This window comes from Vombatus ursinus, unplaced genomic scaffold, assembly GCF_900497805.2.
Source record: "Vombatus ursinus unplaced genomic scaffold, bare-nosed wombat genome assembly UNPS02014802.1, whole genome shotgun sequence".
In the NCBI taxonomy this organism is placed as follows: domain Eukaryota; kingdom Metazoa; phylum Chordata; class Mammalia; order Diprotodontia; family Vombatidae; genus Vombatus; species Vombatus ursinus.
In genome coordinates, this window is record NW_020954580.1 from 8165466 (window position 1) to 8180640 (window position 15175).

The 15175-nt window shown below is 44.3% G+C and overlaps 1 protein-coding gene across 3 annotated transcripts in view; it reads right to left on the bottom strand.

Annotated features, from left to right (window-relative positions):
• Positions 1-12617, bottom strand: part of SMARCAL1 (SWI/SNF related, matrix associated, actin dependent regulator of chromatin, subfamily a like 1) — an 84488-nt gene extending 71871 nt beyond the window's left edge. The window contains exons 1-5 of one of the 3 annotated variants that reach the window (XM_027873563.1): positions 11973-12617; positions 6187-7095; positions 5635-5685; positions 3591-3845; positions 2008-2058 (exon numbers count right to left, since the gene is read on the bottom strand). In XM_027873563.1, the coding sequence (XP_027729364.1) occupies positions 2008-2058; positions 3591-3845; positions 5635-5685; positions 6187-7054 (1225 nt within the window). In that variant the 5' untranslated portion in view covers positions 7055-7095; positions 11973-12617. Of the gene's footprint in view, positions 1-2007; positions 2059-3590; positions 3846-5634; positions 5686-6186; positions 7099-11378; positions 11514-11972 lie in introns of those variants that run through there. The other 2 variants (XM_027873562.1, XM_027873564.1) reach the window with 2 other exon arrangements.
• Between the last annotated feature and the right edge of the window lie 2558 nt (positions 12618-15175).

The following is a 15175-nucleotide window of genomic DNA, read 5'->3' on the forward strand; positions in this document are numbered from 1 at the left end:
ATACAATTTGATCTTACTATTTACCTTGGTCCTTCCTACGAAGAAGCTATATATATGTCACTGACAGTTGATTTACATCCCTATGAGGGTAGGCAGAGACAAGGGACCTTACCACTTAAACAGAGGAAAAAGGAGGTCCAGAGGACTCCCCCACTAACTACGTGAGCACAGAGGCTGTAAGAGAAGGCAGGTTTTCACTGTGGCCTAAGTAAAACTAAGGTCTTCCTATCTCAAGCTCCAGGTCTCATGTCCGAGTTATGTCCATGGACCCACTTGATGCTAACAAATGACTCCTCCTACTAGACGGAGGAAGTGACAGGGCTCACTCCAGGCATAATCAATGCCATCAGTGGAACAATCACAGCAGAACCTTAATGGCCTGGGACCTAGAGACAGAGATAGGGACGCTTAAAATTACTATCAGAAACAATTATAAGGTGACACAGTCAGAATCTTGTAGAGTTACAAAACACTTTTACATCTATCACCTCAACGGACTCTTGTAACAACCATGTGAGGTAGGTAGCTGGTACAAGGATTAACAAAAATTAACAGGATTAATTTTATAGATTAAAAAAATGAGGGTCAGAGGGGTTCAAGAATTTGTTCATGGTCACACAGCTAAGCAAGGGGCAGAGATGAGACTAGAACCCAAGAGTGCTGATTCTGAATCCAGGATTGGTCCCACATCTCCTCTTCTTCTTGATGAGAAGAAATAGCAAGCTTTGGGACTGGATTCCCAGGGAAAGGATTAGATTAGACCAAGCTCCCCTCTTAGAGACAAAATCAGCATTCGTTCCTATAGCCACGTGGGTCAAAATAGAAAAAAAAAAAGTGACAAACTGTAAATGACTTATTCTCCTTGTAATTAGTGACCTTTGCATCAGGAGCATCCCTATCCTCTCCTTATCTGGTCGATTCCATATCTGTCTAACAAAATGGCCAAGGTGCCCAGGTGCAAATTCTGGTGCAGTGTTTGGCATATTGTGAGCAATCCCAGAACTTAAAACCTGAAAGGGCCTCCAACAGCTCACTTGAGAAAGCCTTTCACAGAAAGAGAAACTACAACCTTCCTTGGTCAGTTGATAACTGGGTTTAACTGGGATCACTGGATTTAGGGCTAGAAGGAACCTTAGAGAGAGTCCAAACCCCTCATGCTGCAAATGAAGAAACTGAGACCCAGGGAATTTAAGAGACTTGCTCAAGGTCACACATATAGCAATAGCGATTGATACTTATTTGAGCTTCTAAGGTTTACATTTTTCTTTTTAAAAAAAAAAAACAACAACCCTATGAGATAGTGCAAATATTTTATCCTCATTTTACCGATGAGGAAACTGAGGCTCAGAGAGAGTATCTATGGTCACACAGCTGGTAAGGAACAGAGCTGGCATTCTAAACCAGGTTCTTGACCTCCAAATCCAAGAGAGCTCTGCCTCACTTAAATCTAATTCATGCACATGTCAGGGCATCATCCTTATGATGTTCTCGGTCTTCTCTGACCTCTAGGACTCATGACAAACAACAACAGGGCAGATATGCCCAAACTCAGCCACTGGTGCATATGGTGAAGGTGTTTAAACTTCTTTGGCAGCCAAAAAGACTGCCCAGCTTGCCTTGGTAATCTTACAACTGCTTCCTGATCCTTACAGAGAAAAAAGAACCTGTCTTTCCTAGTCACGGCTACAAACAGGGCCTAGGATTGAACCCCACTTGGGCTGTTCCCTCCCTGTATGACCCTGACATCTGAGTCTGTTACCTTAGCTGCAAATGAGGGAGTTGGACTAGAGGTCCCACCCAGCTCCGGGGTCCCTTCCAGCTTTAAATCTATGCTCTTAAGACACATACTAGAAGAAAGCTGCCCCAGCTTCACTTGCCCAGCACCCTGTGTCCTCGGCCACGGATGTCAAAGACAAGACAAATTAAATAACGACCAAAAATCCCAACAACCTTCAAACACATAAATTATGGCGAAACAATATTAAGTCAGCTGCTTGGGCATCTCACTTAGTCTTTTGTGATCCTCCAAATGAAAATTCCAGTTCCTGGTCTTCACATCTGCAAAAGAAAAAACACAAATGTCAACGCCTCCCTGCCACACCCTTGAAAGCTCTCCTAACCTGATCAGGATGCCCCTCCAAGGTCCAACAATGGTCCCAAAATGTTAGGGTGGGAATAAAGCCCCTAGTGGATGATATCCCAAAGAGAGATGCCCAGGGAATCTTGGACTCCACAAGTGGAGCCATCTGGGCTCAAACTGATTGATCTTGGTACTGAGACCAACTAGTCCTTAATGGTGAAACAAAGGAAGGTGGCTGGAAGATCTGTGGCCAAAAGGAAAGCACAGCCTCCTAAAAAAAGAAACAAACAAACAAACAAACCAACAAAAAACGGTGAGCTGTGGACTGCTGCAGTAAATAGCAAAAAGAAAAGGGATAGCACTAATACTTGATGCTATGTGATCTGACCAACACCTAGTGAATGCCCGCTGTTAGGTGCAAAAGTACAAAGACAGCCTTTGTAAATATGAAATACAGGAAGGATTATTAATTTCAACAAAGATTTACTGAGTACCTATTACATTCAAGGCACTGTGCTGGGTGCCATGTGCTCTATTTTCAGCAATCCCAAAAAATAGCAATCAGTGTAAGCATCACCATTTCAAAGACAAAGACAATGATCTGGGAAGATGATTCATATTTGTCTTTCAAGGATAAACAAAAAACAAAACAAAACCCACGACTGAGCTGGGACTGTTGAATTAAAAATAAATGCATCAGAGCTATCAGAAAAGAATGAAGGCTCTTATTGGAGATGCCCTCAGACCCTCTTTTGAGGTACTTTATGAAAGCTGTTCATGAATCCAGCCAATCTTCGTATTTCTATAGAATTCTTCACTCATTCATTCAAACCAATGACAAAGCACTGGGTTAGACCTGCTAGGTCTCAAACACCCTTGCTGCTTTTGTGGTTTGTATGTTCGCTGAATAAGGGGCTCTAACCTGTCTTTTCTTAAGCAGGGAAAGAGACAAAGCCCTGGGAAAGCTAAGCGATTTTTGAAAGCCAATGTGTCTGAGCTGAGATGCTGGCCTAGAAGCCCAGGATTCTGGTGTCCTGTTTTCCTTCTTACAAACCTAAAAGCTGGCTGTGAAAATCAAGTACAACTGATATTATTTAACCTATGGAAGAGCTGCAGGAAGAATTAATTATCTTCAAGTCTCTGAAGGATTAGACAGAGGACTGTAACCAGCTGTTCCCTGATCCCACTGGGCCCAGAACAGGGGAGGATGGATGAAATGGAAAGGTGGGGGAATTTGGATGAGATCTGGACAATGAAAGTTGGAAGACACAGCCCCGGTGCCTGAGGGAAGTTCTAGAGCTTACTTTATGGGAATTACAAGAATACTCCAGGCTGCCCTATATATTCTCCATTTGGAATAATTTAAGCAAGCCTTCTAGAAGCAAAAGGAAATGAAAAAGGTTCCAGCAGTCTGACACTTTGAAGACATTCAATGAGAAGGAAGGCCAAACTCAATAGACGGGGTACACTCTGCTACCTCCACGTCACTTAATTAAAGCTGCAAACTTGCCATACTTCCTGGAACCCATCTGTTTAAATATCGCAATCATATCTTCCGCAAAGCCAATGTCTGCCTCAAAGCGGGTTCGGGAGATGAGCACACATCGGCCTTTGATGCTGGCAAAGTCCTTGTTCTGGGGTTGGAGCTGCTGTGGAGGTACTTCACTGGTGGGATCTGACCCTGAAGACTTTGAGGCAGAAGCAGTGGTATCAGGTCCTTCGAGGGGCTGCAATGTGACTGTGCGAAGGTCCTGGATGGCTTTCACTGCAAAAGAAGAAACACTACTATAGCCAGCTCCTGAATTGTACAAGGAGGCTCTTAATATAACTAAGCAAGGAAAAGTGTCTTAGGAGAGAAAGAGAAGTTGGAGGTGAGGTAAGGATGAAACAGGGAGGAGATGTTGGAAGTGATTAATTAGATAGGCAAAAAAAGGAATTAATAAAAAAAAGCATTTACTATGTAACAAGCACTATGCTAAGCACTGGGAAGACAAATAGAAAAAGCTAGACTGTCTCAGCTCTCAAGAAGTTTACATTCTATAATGGAATACTATTGCTCCATAAGAAACGGTGAGCAGGCAGACTTCAGAAAAACCTGGAAAGAAATGAATGACTTCCCCAAGTTCACCCAGGTAAGTAAGTGGTAGGACCAGTATTCAAATCCGGGTCTTTTGATTCCAAAGCCAGTTCTCCTTCTATCGGCCCACATATCGCCCTCCAGCTACCACCCAAATCCTTATCTCTATGGGATCCAGATAATCCAACACTATAGTTTAGTTCTGTATCCAGGACATGCTCAGGGTGCTCCATACTGGCGTCATAGAATCACAGCATTCTACAATCAGTATGACATAAACATAGGTTCAGAGCTGGAAGGGACTCCAGAGGACATCTACTCCAGAGGTGTCAAACGCATGAACTCTCCAGGGGGCCTGAACCACATTAAAAATGTAACTAGGAAATGTTTAACAAAATAAACAGAAGTATAATACAACACAGATGATGTTAATCTGTGGTTTTCTAAGTCAATGGAATCCAATGCCTTCCTTTCACAGATGAGGAAATGTCTCAGAAAGAGTAAGTGATTTATCCAATTGTTGCTGCTGCTGCTTGACCTTGAACAGGACCATGACATCAGGGCGGTGATGCCATGACATGCAAGTGAGTTGGATTTAAGTGAGGGAGGGCTGCGCAAAGTCACCAGCCTCACTTTCTCCTCCACAGCCATCTGGGTCCAGTGGTCAGATATGGATCAGGACAACTGGAGCTGTATCCAGGATGCAGTGGGAGACCTTGGCCTTTTTAAGCTAAGGTCTTTAACAGGTCTCAGTTTGACTTGAAGCAAAGCCCATTCAGTGATTAAGGCTAAATAAGAAATAAATAAGTAAGAAATAAAGAGGCAGAGAATGGCCTCTTTACCTAGTCCAAAAAAAATAAAATAAAAAAAAATAAAAATCCATCTGGGAGGGGAAGACCCTCAGGGTTTCTGGGCAAAACAGAAACAACTGCTACTTACATTCACTCTGAGCCAATCTGGGCCCAAACAATGATCAAGGAGGGCTTTTTGTTGACCAGTCTATGAGAATGCTCTGCCTGGGATTTACCCAGTCACACAGGAAATAAATATCAGAGCTGAGATCCAAACCCAGGTCCTCTGACTGAAGTCAGAGCATGCTCTCTCACTTCCCCAGACTGACTCTGGGAGAGACTGAATCCCATCACTTTATGGCCAGGAGAGTGAGGCTCAGGGACATTAACAGTTGATAAATCACAAGGCCAGGATTAGAAGCCAGAACCCATGTTTTTTCATTATAGCCACACTAATTGTTTTGTCGTTATTCTGTACTGAACAGCCCCTTGCCCCTGCCCCCAGGCTCAACACAAGGGGCTCTGCATCCGTGATCACAATGACCTTACCCTAATGTGGGGTTGCCACACAAAGGAAAAAAGGCCGATAAGCAACTACCACACCTACAAATGATGACAGGGTAAGTCTAAAAACTTCCAAAACCAAGGTCTCTCAAACAACCAAGGACAATGACTGGTTTACTTACTTAGAGGCCTGTAGTCTTTTAGGCTGAAATCCCACCTTTTAGTAACAGGATCTGAAATGAAGCATAAACCACTTAATGGGACCATGATGAGGATAATTACTGTCATTACAATCATTTGTACTAACAAATAGCCTTTCAGCCAGAGTTCAAAATGCTTTACTGATGAGCTCTCTCGGTGACTCACACACTATTGCTAAGAAGTGGATAGCAAATATGTACAGGGACAATTCTTGAGTCTATATTTAGGATGAAAAAATAGGACCAGGAAGATGACAAGCCTTGTCTTGGATGATATGAGGTAGGCCTAGAACTCAGACTTTCCAATTCCTAGGGCAGAGCCATCTCCATAAGGCCATTTTGTTAGATAACAAATTTGGAGGCTCATTAAGGGAATAGCCCAGGAGGCACACACCAAGGATGCAAAACTAGGAGGTTAATAGTGGGATACAGGGAAGTTACAAACACAATCCCTTGGGAGATGCAAAGAACAGTCAAAATGGCGGATGAATGAAAGGAAACCCATATGGAAAACAGGACAGGCAAGTCATTTACCATACTTTCTGCTGGGCAGACTCTTAAACACCGCAAGGAGCTCTGAATTATATCCAATCTCCACCTGGAAACGGCCTCCTCCTTTCTTTGTGCATTTCCCCTTCTGAGAGTTGAACGCTTTCTGAGGAGAGGCCTGAAGAGCCTGCTGAAGCTTTCCATTCTTCTCCTCAGGCTGACTCCCTGAGTCAGAAAAGTTCTTAGGGACGGAACTGGATTGTCCAATTGTTTCCTGACATTCAGGATGAGGGGTGGAGAGGCTCACGGTGGCACTGAGCGACTGTCTTCCTGGGTCATTCACTAGTCCGGAAGCAGCAGCCTGTAAATGCTCTGAGTGCCCTGGCTCACCCAAAGGTCCATGGACAGAGCTGGTTGAGGCTGCAGGCTTGGCCTGGTGAGAGGTGCATGGATGACCTTGAGCTAGCTTACCAGAAATCTGCTGCCTGTTGTTCTGGACAGAGTCCTGAGCTACAGGATGAGAGATCTTACTGAAAGCTACTGGGCTTGAAATGAGGACCGGGCCGGCTGAACTGATCTTCTCTTCCCTCTCTCGAATTGCTGTCGTTGACTCCGGCACGTCAGGAGGAAAACTTCTGGAAACGTGCTGTGCCATGGCTTCAGTCCGTGAGACGTGGGGATTCTGTTGACTGGTGCCAGCAGCATCGCGGCCTCCACGAGAGGACTCTTGTGCTAAGCTCTCTGGGCCGCCTGAATGTCCGGGGTTGTTCTGGGGGACTGTCCTGGGGAGGGAGGTGGGGCCTGACGCTATGCTTTTACTTTGCTGGGCTAACTTCTCAGCCCTTCTAGCGAGAGCCTTCAGCCGATTCTCTTCTATCTTTTTCTTCTGTTCTTCAGTGAGGGTTAAGGACATCTTAACTGGGCATTAAGGTGGAGTTGAAAATGGAGAAATACCTGCTGGAGGAAAAAAGGATTCAAAAATAAGCATTAACCTTGTCCATCTGCCAGTCTCTGTCTGAGAGATCTTGAAAAGAGCAAACAGGACTGATACACAATTTTTTTGTGGGACTCTAATGGTGCATGTATGTATGCCATAGGGTCCTATATTCTAGTGTGTATATATGCTAGATTATATAACAGGTGAAGGGAATAAGCATTTATTAAACACCTACTATGTACCAGGCAATATATTAGGTATTTTATAGATATATCTAATATGACCCAAACAATAACCATGCGGGGGGGGGGGGTGCTATTATTATCCCCACTTTACAGTTGAGGAAACTGAGGCAGAAAGAGATTAAATGATTTTCCCAGGGACACACAGTTGGTATGGGTCTGAGGCTGGATTTGAACTCAGGCCTCCTGACTCCAGGCCCACTGCTCTATCCAGTACGTACCTAGCTGCCTCAAACAGCACAAAGCCCCCAAACTGCTCCACAGCCTAATGCTCGCCATCCTCCCAGCCTGCTGCCATATCATTCCCCTCCTTGCACGTTGTTCCAGCCACACTGGACAGCTCTCTCCCCACCATCACCCCAAGGAAGCACCTACCATTCTCTTAGACCCGGAAGCCTCTTCCCAGAAATCTTCCTTGATGCCCTTTGGCTAACAAACTTTCCTTCAGACCTCCCACACTTTATTCTGCAACTTTTCAATTGTGAGAAATAATTTATTTGGACTCCTACTCTATGCCAATTGGTATTAATCAGTCTGATATGATTCCATAGGGGTAGTGATTATAAGTTCTCTATATTAGGCCCCAGAATTGAGAGCTGCAGATTGTAAGTTCATTTGCTTAATCACAAGGCCCTCCATCCTTGTTTCTTCCTTGTCATGGTGACCAAGCCCAGGGTGGTCAAAGTGACTCGATTACATGGAAAGTCCTCCAAATTGTTTCTGTACTTCTGGACCACTCTATCTTGCCCAACATGAGCAGGTGACCATCTTATGACCTCAACCTGAGACACCTCCCCCCACCCCTGCCGACATACTATTTCTAGCTGATGCATCATTTTTTTTGGCCCACAAAGTAAGATCTATCAACCAATGGAATTCTGTACTTTGTATTGCCTCTTTCTGGTATCAAGTCTTATAAACATAAGGCCCTGGAAGAAAGGGGCATCTCAGATCATGAGAAGATCTGGGATCCACTTCATTGGAGGGGAAACTCATCTGGAAAACAGAACAGGCAAGTCATTTACCATACTTTCTGCTGGGCAGACTCTTAAAACACCGCAAGGAGCTCTGAATTATATCCAATCTCCACCTGGAAACGGTGTGGTCCCCTTAATAAAGTGCTATTAGCTCAGAGCTCTAACTCAACTCTCTTTTGTTACAGGTTGGACAATTTTAATCTCCACACAATGTATGCATTCTGGTCATCTGTACTTGTCTTTCACCCCTTCCTCAGCAGGCCCTAAACTCCATGAAGACAGGGAAGGAGTCTAATCTAAACATCACACTTCCCCAGTACTTAGCATTAAGCTCTGCATCTAATGTTTGCTGAATCAAAGACCAAATCAGTTGTTGTGAGGCTCCAATGAGATAATTCACGTAAAACCTTTTGCAAACTTTAAAAGCTCTACGTAAATGTCAGCCAGTGAAATTCTTCCACAGTCAGTCATCTGGCTCTCATTCATCTTTGCAGCTCTAGTCCATACTGGCCTGCTGGCTGTTTTCCACGTGGGACGTAACATGACATTCCATTTCCTGTTTCCCCTTTCGGTGTCTTTGCAAAAGTGGTCTGCCTAGTTTGGAATGCACCCCTTCACTCTTGTTTGTGAAAGCCTTTAAAAAAACAGCTCAGGCACCAACTCTAACAGGAAGCCTCACCTGATTGCCCCTCCCCCCAAACAGCAATCAAATCCATGGAAGCATTGCCCAAAGACTTCAATGGAACCTCCCCTCCCCCACCCAGTGATTTCCCAGGCCAAAACACGAGGCCTACTGCCCCACTGGGGACCCAAATGGGACTGGCTAGTTGGGCAACACAGTGCTTTCTTTCTTTCTTTTTTACTTTCTTTCTGCTCACCTAAGGTTTGATACCTTTACCTGTGGGTGCCCTGCCCAAAGGAATGTACATTTTCATCGATGAAACCCTGAAGGATATCTTGAGGTTTACTGGCTAGATTTTTTTTCTTAAGGACCATACCTTAAACCCAAATCATTCTGGCTCTCATTGATTGGCCAACAATAGGTCCCAGGCCAAGCCCTACTTAATCACGGTTTTGGCCCTGATTGGCCCAGAGTGAATGTAAATAGCAATTGTTTCTGTTCTGCCTAGAAACTCAGAGGATCTTCCCCTCCCACATCTATTTTTCTTTATAAGAAATAAGGCCATTCTCTGCCTCATTTCTTATTTAGTCTTGATCACCAAATGGGCTTTGCCTCAGTCAAACTGAGACCTGTTAAAGAACTTGGCTTAAAAAGCCCACTGGCTCCCACTGCATCCAAGGTCATCTCCTGTCATCCTGATCTGTATCTCACCACTGAACCCAGATGGCTCTGAAGGAGAAAGTGAGGCTGTTGACTTTGTACAACCCTCCCTCACTTAAATCCAATTCACCTGCAAGTCATGGCATCACCTCTCTGATGTGCCGGCTCTCTTCAAGAAGAAAGGACAAACAACAATAATGACCAGGGTAATATAAGAAGCCAAACACTATCTTTGTGTTTTTGGACTCCGGAGATCTAGCCCTACATCTGGCACAAAGTGCCAAATAAATCCTTTCTCATTCATTCACTATTTCAACTCATTCATGTTACATCTCCTCAGTAGCAAGTAGCATCAGCTAAAACAGTTACAATTTCATCTTGGCTTTTTAAAGCCAGTGACTAGCACTCAGCAGATGCTTAATAAAGGCTGGATGAATTGCATTCACTTTATCTACTTTCAGCACAGGGGAAGTTGGGCTATAGAACAGAGAATCACCAGAAAAGGAGAAAGAAAGCATCTTAAGCTGAAAAGGATGAGATTAGACTGAAATAGCTGAAAACACAACACACCCCGGTGTAACATCTGCTGAAAAAGCCTGTTTCCAACCTAGAGGAGCCAAAAATAAATGAGCATCTAGATCAATTACAGACAAAATTAACACATCCTCATTCAATCCTTTCAACATCAGGCATCGCTAAATAAATCAACTCTCTGCATGTGGCACTGGGCTGGTCAATACACAAAACCACTTAGACATAGTCCTAGACCTGCAAGATATGAATATAGAAGGGAACCGCCACACCTAGAGTTCTGCAGAGACTCAGTAACAGTGCCAATGGTCTACTTCACCCTCATAGACACCACAGAAGCAAAGCTCTGAAGGCATCTCAAGAATCAAACCATACTACTTGCCCTCTCTTTGCTTCAAGGACCCAGTTTCTCCCTAGTTAGGGTGAGAGGCCTCAACCCTTCTGTCCAAAATGGCTCCCCATGGCCAATGGCACACATCCACATAAAAAGATGGAAATGAGATGGGTTTTACAAACCCTGCCACCTTCTACTTTTAGAAAGCCAAAGGAGATGGAGTAGAGGAAATAGGTTTCTCATATGCAAGGCATTCGCTGGAATGCCTGGACTCTACCCTTCCTCCAACCCCCACCTCTCATTTCATTGTTTAGCTTTAATCTCCCATCCTTCCCAGTACACAATGGACCTTGGTTTTGGAGTCAAGGGACCTAAATGCAAGTCTTACCATTTATGCTCATGGATTGAGAGGAGGGAATTTAACAATCTGTGTCACCTTGGACAAGTCATTTCCCCAATTTTGTAAATTCTTCTACTATGTCTCAGATGAACTCTATCTGGCCAAGTCACTTAACCTCTGAACCTTATTTGTAAAATGAGAGGGTTAGAATATGTGACTCTAAGGTCTTTTCAGCTCTAAATCTTGTAATTCCATGGAATCACATGACTTTATTATTAGTGTGTGCCCCTGTCAACTCCTCTCTGTGGCACTCAGTCTCCCCATCTGTAAAATGGGAAAGGGGATGGGGGGAGTGTTGCATAAGTTAGCAGTGTAGTACAGTGAAAAGAGAACCAGATTGGAGTTACTGGCTCTTGGCTCAAACTCAGTTTCCATACCTGTATAATAAGTGTGTGTTTGTGTGTTGCATGGATAGGACGGGCCAAATGGCTGCAAAGGTCCCTTCCAGCTTTAAACCTATGATCCTCACAACTCCAAAGTCCCTTCTCGCTCCCACATTCTGTTATTGATCCGGGGACTCGGTGGCTGGCTTACCAATCTACTTCTACTCGATGGAATATGAGGTCCGGTGGTGGGAAGCCAGGGCCTGGGCCCATGAGAGGCTTGAGGGGAACACAAACTCATCCATTTCGAACTGGAGAACCCCAATCCCTCATTTTAGGAATGAAAAAACTGTGGCCCAGAAAGGCTTTGACTTGCCCAAGGTCACACTGCAATTGAGTGGCAGACGTGGCATTTGAACTCTGGTCCTGTGCCAAGCCACCTCCAACGGTCCTACAGCAAAGTAGCGCGGTGGCCCGCAGCAGTGCCACGGGAAGGTGGTCCTCTGGAGCGGATGCTTAGAGATAAGGCTCTTCTCTGCCCCTACTCTTCCGTGCCCTCCTTCCCCAGGTAGGACTCGCTAGGGATTTTTCCCGTCCCCCCCGCCTCGCCCCTCTTTGGATTCAACCTCTCCGCGCTCCCCCCTCCCCCGCAGTTGGTCCACTCCCCACTTCCCACTCCCTCCTCTCTTGGGTGGGTCTAGAGCGATATTATATCCGGTGTCTGACCCTGCTACTGGCTCGTCGCCTGAAGTCCCCCCTCACCCACATGCCCCCAGGCTAGGCTTGGCCTTCAAACGCTCGATACCTGGTGTTCAGCTTCGTCGTTTCGTTACTGCAGGTGCCCAGCTTCGCTGCTCCATTACTGAAGGTGCCCAGCTTCCCCCGCTCACTCACCCCGACCCCACCCGGAGCCCCAAACCCATCCGCCCATGTTGCGCAGTGAGTGTCCGAAGAACTACACCTCCCAAGAGCCAGCGCGGCCCCGACGCACTGGCTAACTGTGGGAGCGAGGCTCCGTGAGAACGCGAAGGTTCCGGGCAAGGAACTCTGGGATTTGAGGTTCTGGCGCTGCTAGTCGAGAGACAGGCGTGGCGTTCCGGTCGAGGACGGGGCAGTGTTGCGTATTGGGAGTTGTAGTTCATGGAGTTCGGAACTCGGAGCAACGTAGCTTCCGAGTTCCTAACCATCCTAGGGCTCCTAGCACGGGGCCCTTGGGACTTAAAGATAGAAACCTTGACATTGTCGCCAATAAATCTACCACATGTCACACCCTGGTTCATTGAGGGGTGCATTAGATTTAGAGTCAGAGGACCTTTTTCTCGGATTTTATGGCAGTGATTCCTTCCTGGGCAAACTCTCTGGGTCCTCAGTTTCCTCATTTGCAAGGTAAGGAGGCTGGACTATGATGTCCTTTCCAGCTCCAAATCTACGGTCCTCTCTGTAAGACAGGCATTTAAGAATCATAGGATCATAAATTTGGAGTTGGAAGGAACCCTAGAAACCACCGGTCATACCTCCTCATTTTAAGGATGGAGAGACTGAGTCCTAAGAAGTTAAGTGATTTACCCAAGGTCATGCAGGTATAAGTGGTAGGGTAGAGCCAGGATGGGAACCAGGGTCCTGTTATTCCGGTTCCGTTGAACCACACTGCCTCTTCATTAAAGGTCTTCAAAAGAAGAGTTCCACCATGGCTATCTTGGTCACCCATTCCTAGGTCCCTCATGTTTCCGGGTCTTCATGGATCTGCTGGAGTCTAATGTTAATTTCTGCCACCAACCCTCTAGCTCCCACTCCTTCTCTAGAACTACCCCACCTGAAGGCAGGCTAACACTTATGAGTAGTTTGCCCCTCCAGTCTCTACAGTCTCCATCCACTGTACCCATTAACCTTTCTGAAGAAGAAAGTTCTCAATTTGGAACTACGCCCAAAGGGCAATAAAATTGTGCATACCCTTTGACCCAGCAAAACCACTTCTAGGGCTGTATCCCAAAGAGATCATAAAAATGGGAAAAGGACTCACATGTACAAAAATATTTATAGCAGCTCTTATCATAGTGGCAAAGAATTGGAAATTGAGGGGATGCCCATCATTTGGGGAATGGTCGAGCAAGTTGTGGTATATGAATGTAATGGAATACTATTGTGCTATAAGAAATGATGAACAGGCAGACTTCAGAAAAACCTGGAAAGACCAATATGAACTGATGCTGAGTGAAATGAGCAGAACCAGGAGAATGTTGTACACAGTAACAGCCACACTGTGCGATGACTGACTTTGATAGACTTGGCTCTTCTCAGTAATTCAAGGCTCTAAGACAGCTCTGAAAGATTCAGGATGGAAAATGCTATCCATATCCAGAGAAAAAACTCTGGAGTCTGAATGCAGATGGAAGCATACTATTTGCTCTCCCTTTCCTTTGTTGTTTTGTTTTATTGCTTCATTCTCCTGGTTCCTCCTATTGGTTCTAATTGTTCTTTACATCATGACTAATGGGAAAATATGCTTAAAATGAATGTATAAGTAGAGCCTATATCAGACTGTAAGCAGTCTTGGGGAGGGGAGAGGAGTGGGAGGGGGAGGAAATTTAAAACTCAAAATCTTATGGAAGTGAATGTTGAAAACTAAAAATAAATTAATTATTTAAAAAAAGAAGAAGAAGAAAGCTCTCCCATCATCAAATTTTTAACCTCTTAAAATGTCAGTATAAAGGCTGCTAATGTTCTTGGGTTTTTTAAGTGACATTTTATTAGTATGTGTAGGAAATCTTTTTCATTGGTCTTTCTTTGCCCCCATATGTAATTATCCTTCATGGAAAAGAAATAAAAAGGAAAACAAAATTAGCCTACTTACAAAGAAGCTGGGAATTAGGACATCTGAATGTTACAACTCAATTCAGATCTGTCTAGTTTCCCCCCACCACCACACACTAGTATGGGATTCAATTTTCTTTTCCGTGAAATGGGTGCAGTGTCACCTCACAGAAACTGAAGGACATGGAAAATGAGAATCATATTATCATACTGACCCTTACATATGTATGTGTGTGTGTATGTATGTATGTATATGAAAAAGAAACAGTACACTGGAACATGGGATTCACTTGTGTTTAGAGTAACAGTGACTGGCTTATACTGACTGAGCTGACATTCACAATAGAGAATTTTTCTCGGTCCAAAGTTAGTGGGGCCATTTGGAGATGAAATCCCTAACATTAGAATCTGTTACTTTTAAGTAACAGTTTTAGGAGATACTGCTACTTTCAGAACAGGTATGCACAGATCAAAATGTACTGAATTTGGGGTCAATGTAATTAGATATTTTAGGCCATCAAATGATTTTTTTTTCTAATTATCTGGGTAATTTAGACAGTCATCTCTTAATTGAATTCCTTCTTTAATGGGAAAAAGCACAGATAACACACCCTAAAACAAATATATGTGAGAAATAATTCATTTGGACCCCTACTCTATTCCAATCAGTATCAATCAATATGATATGATACCATAGGGGTAGTGATTATAAGTTCTGTCTAATAGGCCCCAAAGCTGTGAACTGCAGATTATAAATTCACTTGCTTAATCATAAGAAGCTAACTAGAGGCCTTTTACTCTTTCTTTTTATAAATTCACTTGCTTAATCATAAGAAGTTAACTAGAGGCCTTTTACTCTTTCTTTTTTTCCTTGTCATGGTGACCAAGCCCAGCATGTCAGAGGTGACCAGATGACATGGAAAGTCCCCCAACTTATTTTTGTATCTCGGACAGTTCTGTTTTGTCCAATATGAGCTGGTGACCATCTTATGACCACTTAGTAGAGATGTCCCATGCTTCACTGAACTGGAGACCCCTCCACTGACATACCATTTCTAGCTGATGCGTCATTTTTTGGCCCATGAAGCAAGATCTATCAACCAATGGGATTCTTCCTTTGTATAGCTTCTTTAGAATGTTCAGGTATCAGATCTGGTATCAAGCCTTATAAAAATAAGGCCCTGGAAGAAGGGGCCA